Source organism: Ischnura elegans, chromosome 8, assembly GCF_921293095.1.
Source record: "Ischnura elegans chromosome 8, ioIscEleg1.1, whole genome shotgun sequence".
Lineage (NCBI taxonomy): Eukaryota > Metazoa > Arthropoda > Insecta > Odonata > Coenagrionidae > Ischnura > Ischnura elegans.
In genome coordinates, this window is record NC_060253.1 from 51929386 (window position 1) to 51951520 (window position 22135).

The 22135-nt window shown below is 35.3% G+C and overlaps 2 protein-coding genes across 3 annotated transcripts in view; both read right to left on the bottom strand.

Annotated features, from left to right (window-relative positions):
* Positions 1 to 2057, bottom strand: part of LOC124163296 (protein quick-to-court) — a 135043-nt gene extending 132986 nt beyond the window's left edge. For both annotated transcript variants that reach the window (XM_046540101.1, XM_046540098.1), the window contains exon 1: positions 1609 to 2057. The gene's annotated coding sequence lies outside the window, so the exon portion shown is untranslated. The remainder of the gene's footprint in view (positions 1 to 1608) is intronic.
* A 10810-nt stretch (positions 2058 to 12867) lies between these two features.
* On the bottom strand, positions 12868 to 22116 carry LOC124163241 (clavesin-2-like). Its single transcript, XM_046539998.1, has 6 exons — positions 22010 to 22116; positions 18453 to 18614; positions 18213 to 18376; positions 16477 to 16720; positions 15049 to 15389; positions 12868 to 14143 (listed from the first exon to the last, which is right to left on the bottom strand). Exons 2-6 carry the CDS (start codon positions 18586 to 18588, stop codon positions 13997 to 13999), a joined length of 1032 nt encoding a protein of 343 aa, XP_046395954.1. The 5' UTR covers positions 18589 to 18614; positions 22010 to 22116; the 3' UTR covers positions 12868 to 13996.
* Between the last annotated feature and the right edge of the window lie 19 nt (positions 22117 to 22135).

Here is a 22135-nt window from a genome sequence, read left to right on the forward strand (position 1 = left end):
TGATTGCAGCTGCCCCCGACTACAAGTTGTTAATATAAATACAATATTTAAAAATGCCCACCACTATTTGCTACGCTGTTAATTTCCATCCAGGCGGTACTGTGATCCACGAACTTCGGACTGGCTGCCAAGGACTACACACCGCCACCACAGAGGCAGAAATGCAACGTATATTTTCCGCATCTCTACCCCACCGTCCCCTTTTCACACTTACTTCACCCAGCTGTAAACTAAAGGGAAGCCTTGAGGCGTTGAAGGTAGAGTTTGGCTACCAACCGAAGGGTCTTCAATGAGAGCGAAACCTTTAAACTACTACAAACGAACCTCCAACTGCTGAGGCCAGGTGGCTTCGAGGTCCCAGGTAAAAGATCTGGCTACCCCACTCTGAATACGTGAAGTTCAAATGCTCGTGGCTTAGAAGATTTACCCTCACATATACACACCAGGCGTGCCGACTTACAAAAAATATTGGGGGGGCCCAAACCAAGGACCTTGCCCCGGTCAATTTTATAAGTAGTGAATTTTAAGTTTTTTAAGCATTTTAGAAGAGTCATATGACCAACTTTAGAACCCTGATCACTCGAATCTCGATATCTGGACACTCCGGGGAAAATCGACAAGCCTGACACATTTTTTCCTCACATCTGTAACTAATTTTTGGGGGGCTCGGGCCCCCTCAGGCCACATGGTGCCACTGATACGCACCAACCTTCGGTTCAACGCACTAGTGAGAGAGGCTATCATAATAATTATAATGGAAAATAAGCAAAAATGTAATTCTCGCTCCACAAATAAACTTCGTAAAATTATAAAATCTTGACAAGCTCAATTCACCGACCAATATTCGGAGCAACGTCAAATTTCCCCCCGCGCCAATCTACGCATCTCACCCCCTGTCGAGATGCCTAACCCCAAAGTACGACGCATGGCCCCGAGAATTGATTTTCATTCTTTATGCGACAGAGCCCTAGAGAGAAAACTGACTCCCAGGTATTCGAATATTCCGAATCATTATCATGATATCTTAGGTTCACGTGGTTGATATTTCTCCTCGGAATGAGTATTCCGAAATATTAGTCAACCCGCGAAACTATATGCCGGTTGAGTTCGCGAAGAAAGACCACTGTTAATACCGATAGCAAACACATTTAACATGAATTTTATGGCTTGTACGTAATTATTGTTAACATCAAACTATATTCAACGATATTTTATTGACAACACATTTGACAGCTGAAGAAGTTACACTCGGAAGCCAAACCCATATGGCACAAAAGCTTCCATTTTCTGTAACCCTAGAAAAACTTTTCGTAGGCATCAAACCCTAAGTAAAAATTATATACTATCCGCGAAATCGAAATACATATCGCACGAAATATATCTTAGTTCGCAGAAAATACTAAAATCGTACACATGAAACGTCCACATCAACAAATAAGGAACATTACGACATTTGAAAAGGGGGCGATAAGATTGTTCGAATAAGGAGCTTTGTTCAACTGAACAGCTAAACACGGGCTAAACCGTGGATTCCAAAAAATAACATAAGTTACGTAGAAGCCTATTATCTCATGAAAAACGAACAGAGTAAACAAATTAACATCTTACCTTAGTTAATGCTGGGTCGAATTTTCAGTCTAGAACATCTCACGAGTCGCTATCTTCTTCAGCGCCCGAAGTTGTTGACTGGAAACCGATATTCTTTCACTGGGATTTGATGATGAAGCAATCATAAACAGGATGCCGAAGAATTTTAAACAATCACAAATATTTCGAAGACTCTTTTAGGCAGTCCGAAATATCTTATAATTTCTTTGAAGTTCTTCAGCATCAGCAGCTCCAGCGCGGCACACTCAATCGACACGTTGCTATCACGATCAGCTGTGTCCGTCTGCTACTCATTGATTAAAGCCGTTGCCCCATCGCGTAACGACCCTTAGTACGCATGAGCTCTAGCTCATCCAAGAGTACCTCGAAACACACAAGCTCAGCATCAAGCGAGGAGCTGCGCAGCCCTTCGACGTCCCGCCTTGGTGTTTTGATTCTCTCTGTATTTTTATTGTAACGAACTGGTTCAAATAAAAATAATGCTACACCAGCGCTCTGAACACGGAACTAAAAACATCTGACGAATGAAATTTTATAACGCGGCTTTTTTAAATGTATACGTAATACCAACGTAATACTACTCATGAATGCTGCTATGAAATGGCTCTCATCCAGGGGCGGCTCCAGGATTTCCTTGAGGGGGGGGGGGCGCGACGGGCTGCTTACCCCTCCCCCACACTCTCTCTCTCATTATGTGGCATACAAGCGTCAAAATAAGATAAGAGTTTCGGCATTATAGTTGAGAAAGAATGAAGGAATTGGTGCAAATTGCTTGGTTTTAATGAGCGAATTGCACCGAATACACCGAGAAAATTGCAAAATCCCGTTTTATTTCATGGAAAAAGTTGTAAAAGTAATTTCCGATTTACGTGTGGAATTTCAAACGATCTGTATATTTTTCGTTCCAAGCGGGAGACACAAGCTTTGAATAGACGTTCGAATCTTAGATTTCGATGGAGAGTTGAGGGAAATAGGGCGAGAAAATAAAAAAACACTGTGGAATCTTATGGGAAAATTGTGAGTATAATTTACGACTCATGTATTATTTATGCACTTTCAATTATGATCAAATCATGAAAACAGAGAATCCACACCAAATGCAGCAAACCCCATCCCTGTAGATCAAAAATTGAGAGAGAAAAAAGCAGACATAAGCGTAACATTTATAAACAGAGGGTAGTCTACGGTACATGATGCGAGTTAGCATTTAATACCCCTTGACAAAAGTGCTTAGCGGGCGAAATGAAGTTTTCACTTCAATATATTAAATTCCAATTTTACCCATAAGTATTTAACTTTTGGATTTCGGGAACTGCTGTATGATTGATCAAGAAAATACAACTGAAGTCAACAGTAAAACATTTGCCGCATTTCATTTGAATATCTTGGAAAATATTTTTGAGAAGTTATTGTAGGGATTATTATGTATCAAGTATTTATAGATACAATCATGTGCACACACAAAGTTCCATGGCAGTTTTCATTGGTTTCATGTCATTAAATTCCGGAATTTTTTTTTCAAAAAAGTTTTCTCATTATCTAATTCCGTTAACATTACTTTTATATTTTTTTCAATAACGGTGCATATTTATCACATATTTTTTCAAGCATGCTTTCTAACGAGTCCGAATTTTTTATTTCCATGAAAACAGCTGGGATTAGTGTATTCAACTTGAAGCACTCTATTGACTCTCCAGCAAATCTGTCCTTGATATCTGTATTTACGTAATCTAATATGGGAATATAGATTATTTTTTCCCAATACGCGATTATATCGTCTTCATCATTGGTAGCCGGGTAATTTGCTCGATTCTTTTGTCGATTGGCTGCGGAATGTGGATTTGAATGTCCATTTCCTCCATAATTTTCTTAGCCTTTGCAAAAATTCCAGTGAAAATTTTATAAGAGTTCATCCGCTTATCCTTTAGCACTTCAAAAGTTAGGTCAACTTTTTTTTAGCTTGAAAAACATCTACAGTCTCATTTTGCAAATATCTGCTTAAAATATAAATTGCACTCAAAACATCACTCAGACTATATACAGTTCAAATGAATTCAAAATTACAAATTGATAACATCTTCCTTTAGTTGCCGTTTTATAATCATCCCACTTTGACACTTTTTCGAGGTCTTTGGCAATATCATGTAAGTCGTCTCTAAAAGTTAATAGATTTATGCCTTTCCACCCATCTAGTCTCACAGTTATCTGTCATTTGATGACCTAAGATATCAACAATGGTTTTATTATGTTTACTTGATGCTTTAAAAAGTCACGGGAAGAGATGTCGAATCTTGTTCCTTTGAATCATTTTCTAGCCGAGGCTTCTTCCTTATTAGCCACCTATCCATTTTGCATTTCTATGCAAATAAATTTAGATCCACACGTACACAAAGAAAGAGAAATCAGTTTGATAACATAAAAAAAGAATACAACCCCAAAACGAATCCAATTGTCCAAGCTCACCTGTGATTGATGAATTACTCCAACCGTTTCAGAGAGAAAGTCTTCAACTTTAGTATGAGTCGTCAGAGGAAATATTCAACAATTTTTGCTCGTAATTGTTCAGAGCTCCAATTTCAAACAGCAGGCCAGCAAAACAGATACCTGCACTCCACCTTTGTGCTGCTTGACCGTGCGCACGAGTGGAAACGACCGATGAATCTGTTGTCGGAATTGCAGACTTTCAAATTCGAATCATAGATCTGGCAAGCTCATCTAAGGAATATATAGTTGCAGAAATTTTCTACAAAGAAAATAAACTCGCCTGCCGATAGTGAAACAAATTATTCGGAACATCTCAACTTCGAGAAAAACTCTTTCTGGCTGTAGGAATGTATATACCGTAGAATGGGGTGACTTCGGCCACACGCGCTTCGCTTCACAAATTGATACTTGGTTGCACAATGGGTGATGAGCCATTATTTCATTCTTGCCTTTCCTGGCATAGGTAAGAGGAGATTGCAAACAGCAAAAAAATTCCGTCAGTCACCACCCAGGGGGGGGCACGCGCCCCCCGCACCCCCTGGCTGGAGCCGCCCCTGCTCTCATCTGAAATTTATGACAGAATTATTAATTTTAAGAGCAAGCAAATTTGTAGACATAAACAATTTAGTAATTTATACAAAAAATTCAATCTTGTGATGAACTTTACTTAAAATGAATTCTCATTAAAACTTGATTGGTTATTGACATTTATGCCACAATTTAATGAAGTCCCTCAGGCTATAGTGAATTCAACTCAAATTTTAGTTAAAAAATTTATATTTGTTGCTGGCAGCCGAAATGAGTAAATATGTAAAATATAATTAATATATGTAATATCATTCATATTCTTATTTATCTGTGATTGTATATACTCTGATCTAATAGTGTTAATCTTGTATTTCTTAGACATTATTTTATTGGTTTACTTTTGGTGTATTTTAATCTTGTAATGAGTTTTATTGCCCTTTAATAAACAATATTATTATTAGATCAGACATTTTCACAATTTGTTGAAATATCATGAAGTGCGATGATTAAAATTTGTTGCATTCTTGGTTTTCTGAAGGTAATTTACAACTCATTGTTATCACAAATAAATAATAACATCAAGCAAAAGTGTACAAAAATCACTCCGACTTGCTTATTCTGATGATTCAAGTGGGCATGACTGATTTGGCTTGAGCCTTGAGATAGCTTGGTTGAAGTAGCTGTAGGATCCTCCAGCAAAAGGTATGAAAGCCTGCAAGAATCTAAAATCAAAGGCAAACCTGTCGAAAAGGTAAATTTTCTTGGGACTCTCATGGCATCCTACAGACCAGAATGTGTAACTTCCAAAATTTACTTACCCCTTGGCTGCCCTCTTTAAGCATGAATTGGCTCCAAAATAAACAGCATATGGTATGAAAGAAGATAGCCAACTAAATGTTATTGAGACTACACTCAGCTGAGAGGATTTCTGTGATATAATGAAGATTGTGAAAACTTACTGTAAGAGATAATAATACCATTTGACGTGGTCCTTACTTAACAGTAGGGTAGTTTCCTACATCAAAGAAAACGAAAGGCATTGATTGCGATTCGTTAGCCACCATTAGTGTATTCATAAGATACAAATTATTTGGTTTTAGAAATACCGGTTTAGACGAATGGCAATGGTCAATTTTAACCTCATTTGAAAAAGGCCAGATTGGCGCCCATGCGATGCCACTCCACGTGACGTCACAGGGACCTAGTTTCTATACGAGTAGATAGGAGTTTTACATCTTCTGAGATTACAAATGCATGCATGAGGCACAGAGATCAGGGAAACATCTCTTAATAATCACCTTTTAAAATTGGCTAAGGTCAGAAAGTTTCTTCGTTTGATAGGGTATTAATAATCCTTATTTAAGCCAAGAACTACCTGCTAGCTGGGTACTTTGCTACCTGCTAGCAGCCTGCATCTTAGCGGTGCTCTAAGCCTCGCCCCAAGGTCACCTAACTTGCGGCAGCGGGAACCAGAATGATGTCACAACGGAGTTTTCCCAGCATTCATACTTAGCCGTCGCCTTTTTGCGTGCTTGAAAAATTTCACTTTTCATTTGATCGTGAAAAATAGATATCGTCATTCAAAAAATCTAAGAGCGTGAAATGCGTACTCTAGGAGTAAAAATCTTTGGATTTAGGCAATAAAAAAATAATAGGAAACCACCATATTGCCACGTCCATGGAAATGGTTCGTACAGAATTAGTTAAAATCCTTTGTTTGGCAAATGAAGTGATTTTTCTCATTTGATTGATCAGTTTCATTGCCGTGTGATGTATTCATACTTGACAAAACTGGTTGAGAAAATCTATGTAAAATCTACCAAGTTTTCTGATTCAAAATGAAGCAATTTCACAAAGTCACACCTCACACTATCCATTTTAGAAATTTTTACACAAGCTACCTGGATAGTACAGCCATCTGCACCAAGACCAAGGGCCCTCAAGTCTGTTGATCCAATTTAAAAGCAAAGGTTTCCTTTTTGATCTCTGACTGTGAAGTATCAAATTAAAAACTGCTGCATATTTACAGGGCTATCAAACAGATACAAACTAGCGTATACACTGGGCGATAAAATCTTGGCACAAGGGGATGCCCATGTCATGTAATTTGTGCAATCTTATTTTATGCCATGGTTCCTACCATGCGGTGGCATGGCCCATTGGTGGATCATACATATGCGTATCATCTTTCCAGATGCTAAGATCCACTCATGAGCTGAAAAACCATTACACATAGGTATTTTAGAGCAGCCATTGAGTAAATACTGATTATTTTACGGCCAGATGTTACAGTTTTTAATATAATTATGATATAGGAGCCACCCCTTAGACCAGCACATAAAACTGTTTGGGTGGTTGAACACATTAAATAACACTATCAAGCAATACACTTTCTTCATGAGAACTTACTAAAGCCTCAATTTAATGAACAGTTATTTTTTGCAATGAATTTGATGCAAAACTAGATATGTCCCATGGGCAACAGATTCCAACCTCTGGATCTCTCAAGCTGTCCATCTCATCCGAGAAAAATCAGATCAGGAGCTATTTTACATCATTGCAGTCAAGCATTTGTTGTTTAAATTTCTCAGGATACTATTTTCAAAGTTCATATCCACTTTTGATGATCTAAAAACAATTTTCTGTGATGCACTAGGTAGTGAAACAAATGAACTTCATACTTGAACATTACTCATTGACCACGGAAGAAAACAATATGCTGAAATTGTTATTAAAACTTTATTAAATTAATCACAATGTTGAGAGAAAAGTATGTAGAATATACATTTTAACAGCACACTCTAAAAAAATACAAGGACAGAAGCTCAAAAGAGCATACTTCATATTATTAAGGCATGGACGGAAGCAATTTCTGACAATCAAATTGTGACCCTTTCTTTCAAGGAGAGAAAAATATGCACACTGTTAGCACATCAATACTTCACTACTGCATATAAAGTAAAAAATTTCCATTGTTCAATAAGGCAGATCAAGCTATTGGCATTAAAATGTGCAGGACATATTAAAAGATTATAAATAGAAGAATGTAGGTACACCAAAAAACTGTGACCCAAAGTTCATAACAAACCTATACATCAACTCTAACATATTTCATCAGCTTATTTGTTGTTGACCAGAGGGTCAAAACATCATATTGAATATTGTCAAGACACATTAACAATTTTTTATAACCGAATTCAAAAATTTTCCAACAAGGAAAGAAAGTTTGGCATACAGTAGGCACATTTGCTCTGCACATACACAAGATTTGTATATCCAAGGGCAGAAAGCAAAGACCTGCTGCTATAGATACACTGATACAAGCCAACAAGTTCCCAGGTTTTAACATTCTTCATCAATGAAGATGAGACCACAGTTATCTGGCATATAATATAGGGGATGACACAACTAACCCTGGATGAAAACCTAATAAGCCCATTCACAGCACCCTGGTCAGAATTGTTGACATAATATTATTTGTTCGCATTTATGTTCAGCAGCATGAAATGAACAATTTGTAAGCCCAAGTTTACACTATGGCCAAGAGAAGCCAGTGCATTATAACTACTCAAACAAAGTTCAATCATACTCATATCCACATAGGAAAACAAAAAATGAATGCAGTTTTTCTTCCTTAAAATTTATACTTGCGTTCACAAGTTATCAACACAATATAAATTGATTTTTTAAAAGTTTAGCTGTAACCACCAGGTGCATTAGGTTTTCCATACTACTACATAATATTAGTATGACTAATTAATACTGATTTTGAGAAAAATCTTTAAGCCAGATCTATCTTTTAAATGACTTTAAGTCGATTAGAGCAAAAAAATAAAGATATTCTTTATGCCAATCCATGATGAACAAATGTAGTGTATTACAGCTATGTCATAACCTCTACACAGAAACTAGCAAATTTTAACATTTTAGAAGCAGATTTGGCTTCCTATATTGTCATGGGTCTAATGTCATTTCCAAAAAGCTCTCACGTAACAGCTCAATCTTATTCAATTACCTCTGTAATCACATCTTTGAAAGTTAAGAACACTCCAGGTTCCCAAAGGCACAACCATGTTAAACCATTGGTAAATTTATCGCTTGACACAATAACAGTGACATAGCCAAGTAGATAGGCACATTTTAAAACAGCCGATTGTTTTTTTCCTAATGCCTAAAAGAAGCATCAACAACCAAGCACCAGTAAGCTTCCAATACTTTATCACATAAGACATCAATTTATAGAACATGTCATTATCAAAATATATTAAATACTGATTGTCAAAAAATGTTTAGATCTGAAAAATTTCTGTTCATAGGATAAGAGAAAAATTCACAACCATAGACATGAAACCACTTAGCTTAAGCTTGGAAATGCACACTTAATCACAAATATTGGTTATTGACAATCATAAAATATACAGGAGAGACATATGTTAAAAACATTTTAAAGCATACATTTGATCAAAAATGTGGCAAAATTTCACATATTTTCTTTCTACTTTGGACCCATTCCTTTCATGAATGATTTTTGTTATTCATCCCAGTCAGCACAAGTTGTCAGCTATCTAAAAATCCCAGAATACTATGTATCCTGGTATATAAAGATAGCCACCCGCAATATGGTATCACTATCCAGGGAGGAAGGATACAGTGAGGATCATAAATGAATGTGCCAGGAACAGTGGCAAGATAAATGTCTGATTAAACAGGTATTGCTAAAAACATCAGGGTAGAGACAGATGAAATGAGGATCCAGCAATGAAATTTTTTGTTGAGGATTGGCTTGTTCACACCAAAATGACCGATTGCAGTGCTTCTGGCTGACTTGACCATACGAAGCTGATAATATGGCCACTTGATAAGATATGGCTTATACTCTGGCTATTGGAACAATGTTATTTACAATAAATTGGTGCTGCAACTGCTCCACTTTTATGCCCCATGCATTTACTAAGATACATAATAATATATTATGCAACATGTAATATGAGAGTTTAAAAGCCTTTACTGCTGGTTATTTAAAAAAAATGTACGCTCAATCCCATAAAAAATAAACAAAAATAAGCCATCATGGAAAAAAGTAAGCTTAATTTAAATCGCTTGCACGAAATAATCCTTGATAAATCAGGTACTTTTTACTGCACCGATTAATAAATATAATAATAGAAATACTGAAAATTACTTCTACTCAGATATTAAACTTAGTACGAAGTATGTATGTACGATGTAGATATTATCAGTATTCTAATTATCCTCGGTCTATCCCCAAAACATTCAAAATTGCATATCGTTTGTGCTGACTGGGATCAGAGCTACTTCAGAGAAGAAGGTCCAAAATCCATACTCAGCTAAATAAAGAATATTGTTGTGCTTAAATATCCACAAAATATTGTTTATAAAATTAAACAAAGGTCAGCAATTCACAGGTTTCATCCAGGCATTCTTAGTATGTAGTCAAAATACTGTCTTTACATTTACAATAATTAAAGAACATTCGGTCAACCCCATGCAATTTCTTCCGTCATTATGTACATTAAATTGAAATTGAGTCATCATGAACCTACAGCATTTCTATTACATATGCAATAAATTTGGACAATTTTAAGGAGTAAAAACTCTCAAGGTAATAGCATCTTAATTCTATCATCACATTTGTTTCCTTGCATACTGCAAATATAAAAAAAATAGTTCTGCAGTATAAAACCCTCATCCTGAATGAATAACAGAAGAAAGAGAACCAGGCTGACGACAAAATATAAATGTGATAATAACTTTTGAATTAATACTGTCAATAATGAATACATTACCAGTTGTTTGATCAGAATGAAGTAAATGTTACCTTCAAATATGAAAGAAACTAATTTTACAAAAACCTTAAGAGATACATATTGTGTTAATACTGACAGTCAAAATGTGCAGATGATGATAACTATGGAAAGTTATTTCATTAAAAAATATTAATCACAAAATATTTTAAGTCAATCCTAAACTTAAGAGACTGAATGCTAAAGGATTAAAAAAGCACATAAATTCATATACAAACATTTGCAGTTACTCCCCAGTTAACAACTTATGGGACCCCAGTAAATTTAGCTGATCACGAAGTCAAGATAACTTTATCAGACCACTATTCCACTTTTCTTTTTATTGGTGTTTTGGATCTAAATTAACAAATTCAGGGCACTGTCAAGTGCAGGATGCATATTCTTTGAATTCAAAGCATCACTATTTTTCTCCACTCATAACCTATCTCAGCACTTGACCATAGGCCAAGAGGTTATTCTCTGCACCTCATCTACTCTTTGGGCCTGATTACACGGTACATTAACACGTACAAGTTAATGTACGTTTGCGTGAATGATTTTGGTGGACCGGAACGGAACATGTACAAATGCATGAACCAAATTAGAACAGGTTCTATTTTCTGTGCATGCATTTGCACAAGTTGGGTGGTTACACGGTGCATTTTGGCATTCTTTTTCGCGTTCATACATTTAGACATTGACCCATATGGTTTAAAGTACCCTACCAGGCCTTTCCACTAAGAGTGAAAACATAACGACTGCCTGTGGCACAATCTTAATTTTTAAACAGATACTTTTTTCTAAACAAAACTTTTGTAGTGCATTATGGCAAGGTTTTATGTATTTTTTTGAGAATTTAAAATGTTACCAGAAGCTATAATTAAGATGGAATGATTTGAATAGAGAAAATATCAATACTAAAAGCCTACTACAGATCTAAACATTTGGCACACATTGCACCCAAATAAAATGGTCAGCTCCAAAAGAATACAAGTGATTTTCAGCAACTACAACATAGTCAGTTGGGGAAGATCACCAAAAAATCTATGGTTTCCGTTCGTTATTAGAGAAAGATGCATAATTCTAATTCAGATTAGAAAAATAGTTTCATAATTAGACAATTATATCAAGAATAATGTACAAAAAATAAGTTAGGCAAGATATAGTGGAAGAACATCCTGAGTTAATGATGAAGAGATGGCACTTTTCCACAAGTTTATTGTGTACAATACTATTATGTAGTCAGGACTGGGCAGTATTTCACATGCACATATTTTAAAATACGCATTTGTTATACACTTTTAATTTGTATTTCGTAATTCAAATACACTACCTTAATGTATCTTGTATTTCAAATACAGATTTATGATATTTTTCCATTATAAAATAAAAAATACATTTGTAAAATACTTTTGAAGTAGCTCTGATAACACTTCTGTAACATTGTGCTTCAGAGATTACTTCGTTTTCGTTAGAATCGTTTTCTTCATGTTTGCAACTATCCATAACGTACCAAAGCAGGCTTTTTTTTAAGATCTCTTAGTTTCCTTACAAATGTATTTTGTATATTAAAAGGTATTTAATATAATATTTTGTGGTTTTTTTTCAAATACCCAAGTCAAAGTATTTTGTATTTTGCATTTCAAATACATTTGGAGCAGTACTTTGTATTTCAGATACTCCTTGGCCAGTATTTTGCCCAGCCCGGCTAATAATTACGCCAAGCAATAAACTTGTAGAAAAGTGTCATCTCTTATTCATTAACTCACAATGTAATAAGTTAAAAAATAACTGAAATAAGCATTGTGCTATCATTTGTTTAAAACTTCTGCACTCCATGATTGCCCAGTAATGATTTATGAATGATTCCCTTAAAAATGTAAAAGCTAAAATTTTGTCCACAGCAGTGAAGGTGAAACACTGGATTAAAATTTGGGCAACTAATGATGAAAAAAAAAACCAGACATACTATGCGATCTGTAAAAATGTGTATTGTATCTCACAGAAGTAACTTTTTCCGCCTTCACACAAATCAAGGAACTAATTATGAGAAAAACAACATCATGGATGTATTTGAATCATGAGTCCATCTTGTAATGGAGAGGTGGCTAAAGCATTTAGCCAATTTCATTGAGAGATAGAATTTTGCTAATTAAAAGTTGACATGTTTGCAGATCTTCTTCACAAGTCATAACAGTATAGATGAACCTCAATTTCCCTACAATAGATTCAATACTCAAACAAATAAACAGCTTCTTCTCATAGACTTCAAATTAGAACAAGAACACAACTTTAGAGTTGCCTGCTACTTATGACATTCTATAACTTTATGCAGTTTTTTAACTTTTCTCAGTGTAAGCTCTTAACTTTTTCTATAAGAGTGAGATCAGCCCAATATTATGTTCGAAATGCCGCACGTAATAGGAAAATGAAACCCTTCTCTTAGATTGAGATCAGTCCAAAATTATGTTCGAAATGCCGCACGTAATAGGAAAATGAAACCCAAGGACAGGACCCGGCTAGATGAGATTCTAAGATGAGTGGAACAGAGAAAGCAAAAATATGCAGCTGTGAACAATCACACAGCGGGGAAGTGACACAATCTGCAATAATGGAGTCCATGAAACAACTTTCCTAAAAGAGAAATATCCAGATCTAAGCATAAAATGTTTGAATAACTGCCCAACCAAGACAGACTAATCACAAGCCATGGGTTTTACAGGTTGGAATGTGAGACCGCAGTAATGGACAGTCTTAACTTCTCTTTAGCTTCAGTTTCTCTTTGTTAGAGCCCCAAAGCCTTAAGTGTCAAAGCAATGCATCAAAGATATAACTTTGAATGCAGCCACGTGCAAATTTTTTTCATGAACCACCAAAACTGCCACTTTTGAGCGTGAAATTGGTCATTTGATGTTAAAATGATGATATATAGAAAAGTTTCAGCATTTAGAAAATTTTTGTGAGAATCAAGAAATTCCTTGCATCAAAAATGTGAAAAAAACAAAATTGAAAAACTTGTGACCCATCACAAAAAATAAATATCTAAACCTATGTATGAGCATATAGCATGATTATCCTATTTTTACCAAAAGAATTCATAAATATTAATTCAGAAGTTAACATGTGCTATTTAACACGGAGCAAAAAGAGCCAACAGTATAAAAATAGATATTAACACAATTTTGTGATTCTTAAAAAGAGATTCAGGATGATAAACATCACTCAGTTTTCTGAATTTTTTTCAGCTGATGGATTTATCAAGGAACAAATCCACTTGCATCCAAAATTAGATCCACATAAGAAGGTGGAGTAGTATTTGCTTGATGCCTTAGAATAAAATTGTGCAACAGACAATGGTGTAAAAGGAACTCTGACAGGCTTGAACAGTCTTCAAGACAATAGAGCTGAATACAATCTTCTATTATTCGGCATGATTTTCCTTATAGAGAACTAACAAGAAAATAACTTACTCAGCACAATGCCTCATGAATTGTGGCAGGCTATGATATACTGTACAGACTTACAAATATTCAAGGAAGGGCTTCTCATAACATTTCATGAGAAGGTTCACTTTACTCAGCTTTCTTGTCAATCTTCATGATTTTATCAGCCCATGTGATTGTGTGGAAAGGTGGTTCATCTCCTCCCAGTTCGGCCGGTAAATGCCTTTGGCCCACGATGGAATGTAACTGACTTAGGTTGTTCCCATGCACATGTATCTGCCAGTAATAAAAAAGTCTGTTAATGCAATTTTTAAATGAAGAATGTAAGCATTGAGATAAATATACGTTCTCTGACAAATTTTTAAATCCAAGTTAAAAATATTCTCGAAATAATTAAGATCCCTTCACAACACACAGTAAGCACTGGGCCTAATACACTGGTGTTCAATTTTTTCAATCATGCCGTTAACTGGTCGTAACCTATTTCAACACTCAACTATGATTACCTCAAAAACTGGCATTTTAAATGCACCCTTGAGGATGTAAGAATGTTAAAACCAGTTGAGTATATATAAATGTAAAATAAGTTGCTCCAAAAGCCGTAACGAGTAATTTCCTCTTATTCAGTAACCATGGCCTTCCAGTCAAAAAAGCTTAACAAATTTATCCAACTAACTACTCGTTACGGCTTTCGGAGCAACTTATTTTACATTTACCTGTCAATGCCGTAGAGCTAAGTCCCTTATATGTATTCAGTTGGGAATAATTTATAAACTATGCTGTAATTGCTGGTGCCTTATTCTTTGAAATACATACATACTAAGACTCCAATAAGGAGAATCAGGAAAAGTGAAATTAATGCTTATTAATTTGGACGAATTCCATAACATGAATGAGAAAGTGAATGTGAACCAGAAACACACCAGATAATGGGTTCGTTCAATCAGACCTCTGGACAATGTGAAATCAATTTTTGGCCCTTGCATAAATAAAGGTTCTAGACCCCTGGTTTAAAGGTACTGAATCTCAAGCCAAATCCATACAGTAAATTCATTGCAAACCTTTGGAAATAAGTTAATAACACTGGGCCTCACAGGCAACCAAAATACACTAACTGGTGGTTTTATAATTTATTTTATAGAAAAATTTTCTGAATTATTTGAGGTAAAAAAAGCACATACCTTTTCCCTAGTTTTCTCAGTCAGAAATGGTCGCAGCAATTTCAATGCTCCATCAACGTACCATGGTTGTGAAACAAAATGGATGCCCTCACAATGAACAGGAACACAGGTCTGCAAACACTCAATGAATGATCTAATTCCAGAACTCATAACTGTACCACACCTACTCATTGTAAAACCACTCCAGTCCACGATGGCCACAACCTTGGGAGGAATAATGCATTTTTTTGGCAACTGCCTTTTGCTATTTCCCTCAAATTTCTTCACTTCTGTTGGATGATTGCATGAGGCACTATTTCCTCCATTTGAGTGCAAAGATGTATCACAATTTTCATTTTTTCCTGCATAAGAACAAAGAAAAAAGACCTCCTTAACAATGCAGCTGATGTAAGAGAAAGGAAGTTAAAGTTTCCTGATTCAAAAATGAATACAAAATATTATACAAGCTATATAAAAAATTACTAAACAATAAACCACTACCCCTCTCATTTTACTTATATTAAGGAAAGGGAGAATTAGAGTTTCTTGGAGCTACCTTTACATATACTTTATTGAAATAAAAAAGGTGTTAATTAAACTATATGAGAGAGAAGCCCTGGGAATGTGACACTTGGATATTAAATAATTGAAGAGGAATGATTGTAATCTTATCCATTATATACTTTATTTTAATTATTTATCATGACCAAAATCTAAGTTTTTACTCATGGATAGGTATGGCCAGTAGACTAAGCCTGCTCAAAAAATTACTAGGGGGTGGTCCACATAGACAAAAATTTCAGAGAGAATAATTTTTCATTTTTGCACCCTATCGAAAGCAAAGAAATACAGCATGTCTTTTGCATTTGAATATCTCCCTCCTCCCACACTTCTATGCATGCCTGATAAAAAAATTCAAAAACAAATCCAAAATAATCAAAGCCATCCCTTGTAAAAATCAATAAGATCTTTTGATAATAATTTTAAGAAGTTTCTTTGAAGTTGATTCGAAAATTTTATCCAAGGCGTATTTAACCCTTTTAGTGACAGCCTGTTTTGCCTGGTGTAGGTCTGCACATAAAAATTTATGTAAAGCCTAATATTGATTTCCTGAAACTAATTATTTTTCATGTGCCCTTAATACTTACGGGTATGTTAAAGCATAACAGATACTAAATAAGTTACAAAAGCTACATGAGGCAAAATAAAAGGTGCAAGTATAAAAAAACCCATCCATTAGATTGGCTCCTGCCACCATTCACACATACCTCCCTGGCCGATAGAGCGGCCAACAGTCACTGTAAGGGTTAAACTAAAGTATTTCCTTCCTCTTAAATGACTTTTACAAAAATAATCTCCACAAAATAATTTCATCTATGTAATTAAAATTCATTTTATCACCTACACGTGACTTATTTGCTATTATTGCTAGAAAGTTATTCCCCTTACCAATCACTTTGCAACGTGACAATTTTCCACCACATTCTTCAATTATAGCTTCTAATGACATCAGAGTGGCAAGCAATACGCCTTCAATCAAGGGGCTAGCATTTGGATCCCACTGGCCAGGGAAGAATAAGAGTGTGTGGCAACCACGAGGATCTTTTTCAGGCAGCACACCAGGGAGTCCTTCCTCCAGGGCAGCCCGAATCCATCCTTCTTGCTTATTCACATTGTGAAGGCACACTCCCCCCTGGTACACAGAAGAATTAATAAGCATAAGAGAATATTCTTAACTGGAGAGGAAAGAATGCTGAGTTCTGTCCGAGATGAGCTTTCATTACTGCACTGATTAAGGCTGTTTTATGCAGGGCAAGTACATAATTGCACAATATGATGTGTTTATGAAGGGACAGTCAAAATTGTGTCGTGTGAAGCAGTGAATAGCTAGAATGCATGGACATGAGGTGGAAAAATACCCCGTTCTATTTTTGTTCGAATGCATTTGCATAATTGCACACCATAATGAGGAATTAATGGAGTTCAAACCTGCGCATTAGGACCATGCCCCATCTAAAATGGCCTTTAGTGTCTTCTGCCAAATATCAACCACAATTATGCAGATGATTTGATACCAAAATTTTTTTCCGTGACACAAAAACTGATTCCAGAAAAATAGATTCTCAATTCCCAATAAAGATATAATTAACATTTCCTTATAATGCTCTTGGTTATTAGAAATAAAATATTCTGAAATTGGCTTTTCAGTTCTTGTGCTTGAGTAAATGTAATTCCTCAATTACACATGACACAACCTTCAGGGACAATGTTCGCCAAATCATAGAAGCGTCTTAACTTTTCTGAAACAGTCTTAAGGTCATAAAGGGTTTTATTCTGCAAGGACACATAGTAAATTTATTCAATTTCATAACAATTTTAACATTTCCCAAAATGTTAATTTGCCAGAATCAACCATTTCTAAAGAACATCCACATATTTTACCCCAAATGATTTCTTCCACTGGCATGCCAAACAAGAAAGAAAATAATGTGCATTTCAAGAAGTTCAACTTCAATAGGGTGGTTTCCTATTATTTTTTTGTGGAGTGCCAATCTGGCCTTTTTCAAATGAGGATAAAATTTGACCCTTGCCATTCGTCTAAACCGGTATTTCAAAAACCAAATAATTTGTGTATTATGAATACACTAATGGTGGATAACGAATCGCAATCAATGCCTTTCGTTTTCTTTGATGAAGGAAACTACCCTATTTGACCAGAAAGATGCACAATAGTAATAGAAAAAAAAAGCAAACCCAAGTACATACCAACATGCAGAACTAATAGTAAGGCACAGGGAAAAGGCTATCTTGGCTAAAATTTTTACAATAAAGAGTACAACAGATCTATTTAGCATTACCTTATAAGTCATTTGCAGGCTTAGAGTATGTACACACAAACTTATTTCTACTTCAGCCTTAAATATTTTTTCATAGGCTAAATGGTGACAAGTCCCCAAGGCTTGATTTCACTATTAGAAAAAATAATATGTGAAGGCAAGAGTGACAAGCCTAAACCTGAAAAGTCACCAAATAGCCACATCTACTTTTTTAAAAGCATGCACAGGAAATGGAACCTGTACTTATTTGGCTCATGCATTTGCAAAAATTATTCCGTTGAAATCGTACAAAAAATGTAAATCAACACGTCAAGATGAAGATTATGAATATAAGTGGATATTACTTACCTGAGATGCATTTGGAGTGTCACTTATATCACTTCTCACAAAAATATGGGGGTTCTTCTTTTTGAATAAATGGCGGCAAGAAATCATACGAAAAGCAGCTTCTGCATTGAAGGCACGGACACGAAGGAAGCACAAGAGATATTCATTGCTGAAATTCTCTTCACCTTTAAATTAAAAAAATTATTAGAAATCATAAATTTCAAGATTAAGTATTATCAGAAATCCAAACCAATGGCTTACAAAGACTGGGATCGGCTGCTATGAGCTCTTGCAATGACTTTAGGGCCTGATCATCGCTGAGCGGAATTTCCTTTCTTGGTATGTCATCTGGTGTAATTTGCTTGATATTCCATTGGTACTCCAGGAATTCCACCATGACATCTACCCTTATGATTCAAAAATCTGAAACAAAAATACAAACTAATCCATCATACTAATCCTTACAAAAGTGTATCAACAAGGTTATTAGAAAGTAAAAAAGATAAAAATACAATAGTTTAATCATTCTTCAGTATTTCAATATACTAATAAGCAATTATTCACACACTTATAACATCAAAACACTGGCTAATCGAAAAAAAGGGAGAAGTTTTTTTTGCCTTTGGTTTGCAGTGGAAGATACTGAGCCAACGTGAAACTAAGAAACCATAAACTTGAGGAGAAGGAGCTCTGCTACTTAGGTAGCCCAGTGACAAGTGATGAACAAAGCAAGAAGGAAATAATCAATAGATAATTAAAATAATGGATAAAATTGACCAAAGAGAAGTAGACATTCTTCAAAAAGAGCAGTCTCTCGACAGGTGGAGATATAAGAGTTGAGGCAAAGAAGTCATTAATTAGTATTACATATGGAGCATGTATCTTCATGGTATTAAGGCATGTATAATGACAGCAGCAGAGAGATAAAGATTGGAAGCTTTCCAAAAGTGGAGCTACAGAAGAATGATGACGATTAAATGGATAGATCATGTAAGTAACCTGGAAGTTTGAACATTGGGAAGAAAACACACATAATAACTTAATTGGTCACATCATGAGATACGATGATCAGATGAAAATAATCATTACAGGTTAGATGGATGGGAAGAACGAAAGAGAAATGCTTCAGATGAGATACATTAAGCAGGTAATGAAGGATGTACACAGAAGAATTGTGTTAGTATTAAAAGATTAGCTGATAGGAGAACTGAGTGGAGAGCTGCATCAACCCAATCTTTGAATTTCTGACTGTTAATGTTCACTTCCCAGACCACTCCTCACAATATTCCCTGGTCTACTTTCTTTTCCCACCTCTAAACTAGTGGTGTTTTCATAGCATGAAGGCAAAGCATGTGAGAAAAGCTTGACATAGAAACCAATTAAAAAATTAATTATAGCATGATCATGAGTGGATTATCCTCCTCTTTAGTAATATCATTATAAAATAGACAATTAACTAAAGAAATTTCTGAAACTCAAGACATTTAAAGCAAGAATACGAAATGCCATTCATTTATAACTATTTCCTAGATTCCGATACCTGAAAGGAAATTTCAGTTAGCATGAGTTCATCACTAAGATTTTTCCACTATAATTGGCATCAAACTCCTTTCTGCTGCGAAATGATGGCATTGTGACAACATTCTCAACAGACTTGCTAAACATGAGCTTATACTTTTTCACCATACGATTTTCGATATTCGTGAGTAGCTGAAATTAGCTCTCTAGCCATCCACATCGCAAGATTCACTTAGCATATATATACATGGCTGTCTTATGTTACCCATCCTATGCAGATATTTTATTTACATTGCAACACTTATCAACCATACAGGGCTGCCACAGGGTTTTGGGCACCTCGACTGTGACAATCAGCAGCCGTGAATTTGGAAACCAAGTTCAATGTAAAGTGAATACAGATAATTCATTAGCTTTTATGACTGATATCACTGCTTCCTAGAAGACAGGAAAAGTACTACCAAAGCAAAGAATTACACATAGGGAAGAATCTGCATTCGTGAAATTAATCATAACACGTTTAACCACATTATGATGTCATATTTTCAACTTACATCGCCACGATTGAAACTTTTGAAAGTCAGCATATAGCGGAAACAGTCAAAATTTACAGCGTTCAAAATTATCAATGACATTAGCCTATTTTATTCTGTATACATCTGACACCTGCCAGACTAAATTTAGTCATCTACCGACTCTTGTTGGACATGGGTAACATTTTTGACACTTGCTCCATTAATACTTACATTTTCAGCAGCATTAGTGCTCATTCATCAGTCATTATTGATGGACTTATAACTGACTAAAGGCGTGTTTACATTATGCATTTCCCTGTATGGGTGATGCGTAAACACATTCACCTTCAAAACTGCACCATGTAAGCACCTAAAATTATGCAAATGAACGTGCAAGAAATAGTCCCTTTCGAGCATCCATTCAAATAAAGTGTGTGGCTTGACTATTTGTCAAGCCACACACTTGCACGAGTAAATGCATTGAGTAAACATAGTTTGACCATAAGATGACATAGTCTCCCATAATATATCGATGCGGATGCTATCCTTAATGAACAATGTTTTATTAACCCTCTCAGTGCCACCTACTTGGAGTGGTAATGGCAAGAAATGCCAAAGGTAATTAAATAAAATATCACACCTATGAGAAAAAAATGTTGTGTCAATTATGGGTAAATCAACATGCTGTTCTTATTTTAATGTTTTAATAATAATTTTTACAAATTGGATGGATGAGGCAGATACTTTGTGGAGATCCATTAGAATAGATTCATCATCAAAGTGAGATATTTTGACATGTAAACAAATACAATAGCATGTTGTGGCTTCGATTTAGGTCTAACATCCAATGAATAAAGCATAGTTTTATATTTATGGAATAAATACTTCACATTATCCATCATGCATACATTTTTAAGAATCCACTGAATATGATTAGTGGATTCAGCTATTTGGTACTTAAAAAGGAAAAATATGTGGAAAACAGGGATTAAATAAATTGAAGGAAGTATGGTCTAGAAGAATAAATTGACTGATAAACCCTCTTGTACCTATTCTTCTTAACAACTAATTATCATTTCAGCTTCCAAGCAATGAAAAATAGGAAATCAAGATTGGAAATTTCACCCTACCATCTTGGAAAGCTATTGCTGGTTATTACATAAGATATTAACCTTACCTCGGTATAGCACACATACAATTGGGTAAATAACCAATGGAAATCTCAAAAATAAATTATTAATTAGTTATACTACTAAAGCTATCGTAAGAAAAGCACATTTATTTGAGCACCCATACAGGTGTTAAGACGAGAAGCCCCATAAGTTCCTTCTTAGTAGTATGCTAAATGAAGTTGACTCTGTGGCGAGTTCTTACGTTATAGTCATGGAATCGTTCTACTTACAAGTACTTCGGATAAACTTACATATTATCCCTTGTTTAATGAACATTTACGCCATGTTCAATGACTACAAATATGTTAAGTTACCGAAAAACATTGTGCCGATACCTTTCCATGAAGCTGGAAGACTTGGATTTTTAACCTACTGGAATTTGGTTAGTATCAGTACGTCAATACGGGCGGGTAAAGCAAAATTATGGACTACTATAATAATTTACAATGCCGCTAAGGTTAGAGACGGTTAATCAGATTTAATGAGAATATCGAATTGTTTGTTGACAAGGAAAACGAGAATTGCTGCCTGACCAGATAAGTTAGAAATACTTTAGTAATGTTTTTAACTGCCATGTTAAGGTAGCTCTTGACTCTCCGTACTCATAACTCACCTTTCACGCATATAATTATGGAATATCATGGAATTCGTACATATGGTGCATGACGCTTCAAAGCAAACTCCCACAAATATTCGTTTCCCAGCGTACTTCCGTCATCTGATTATGACATTTGGAAAA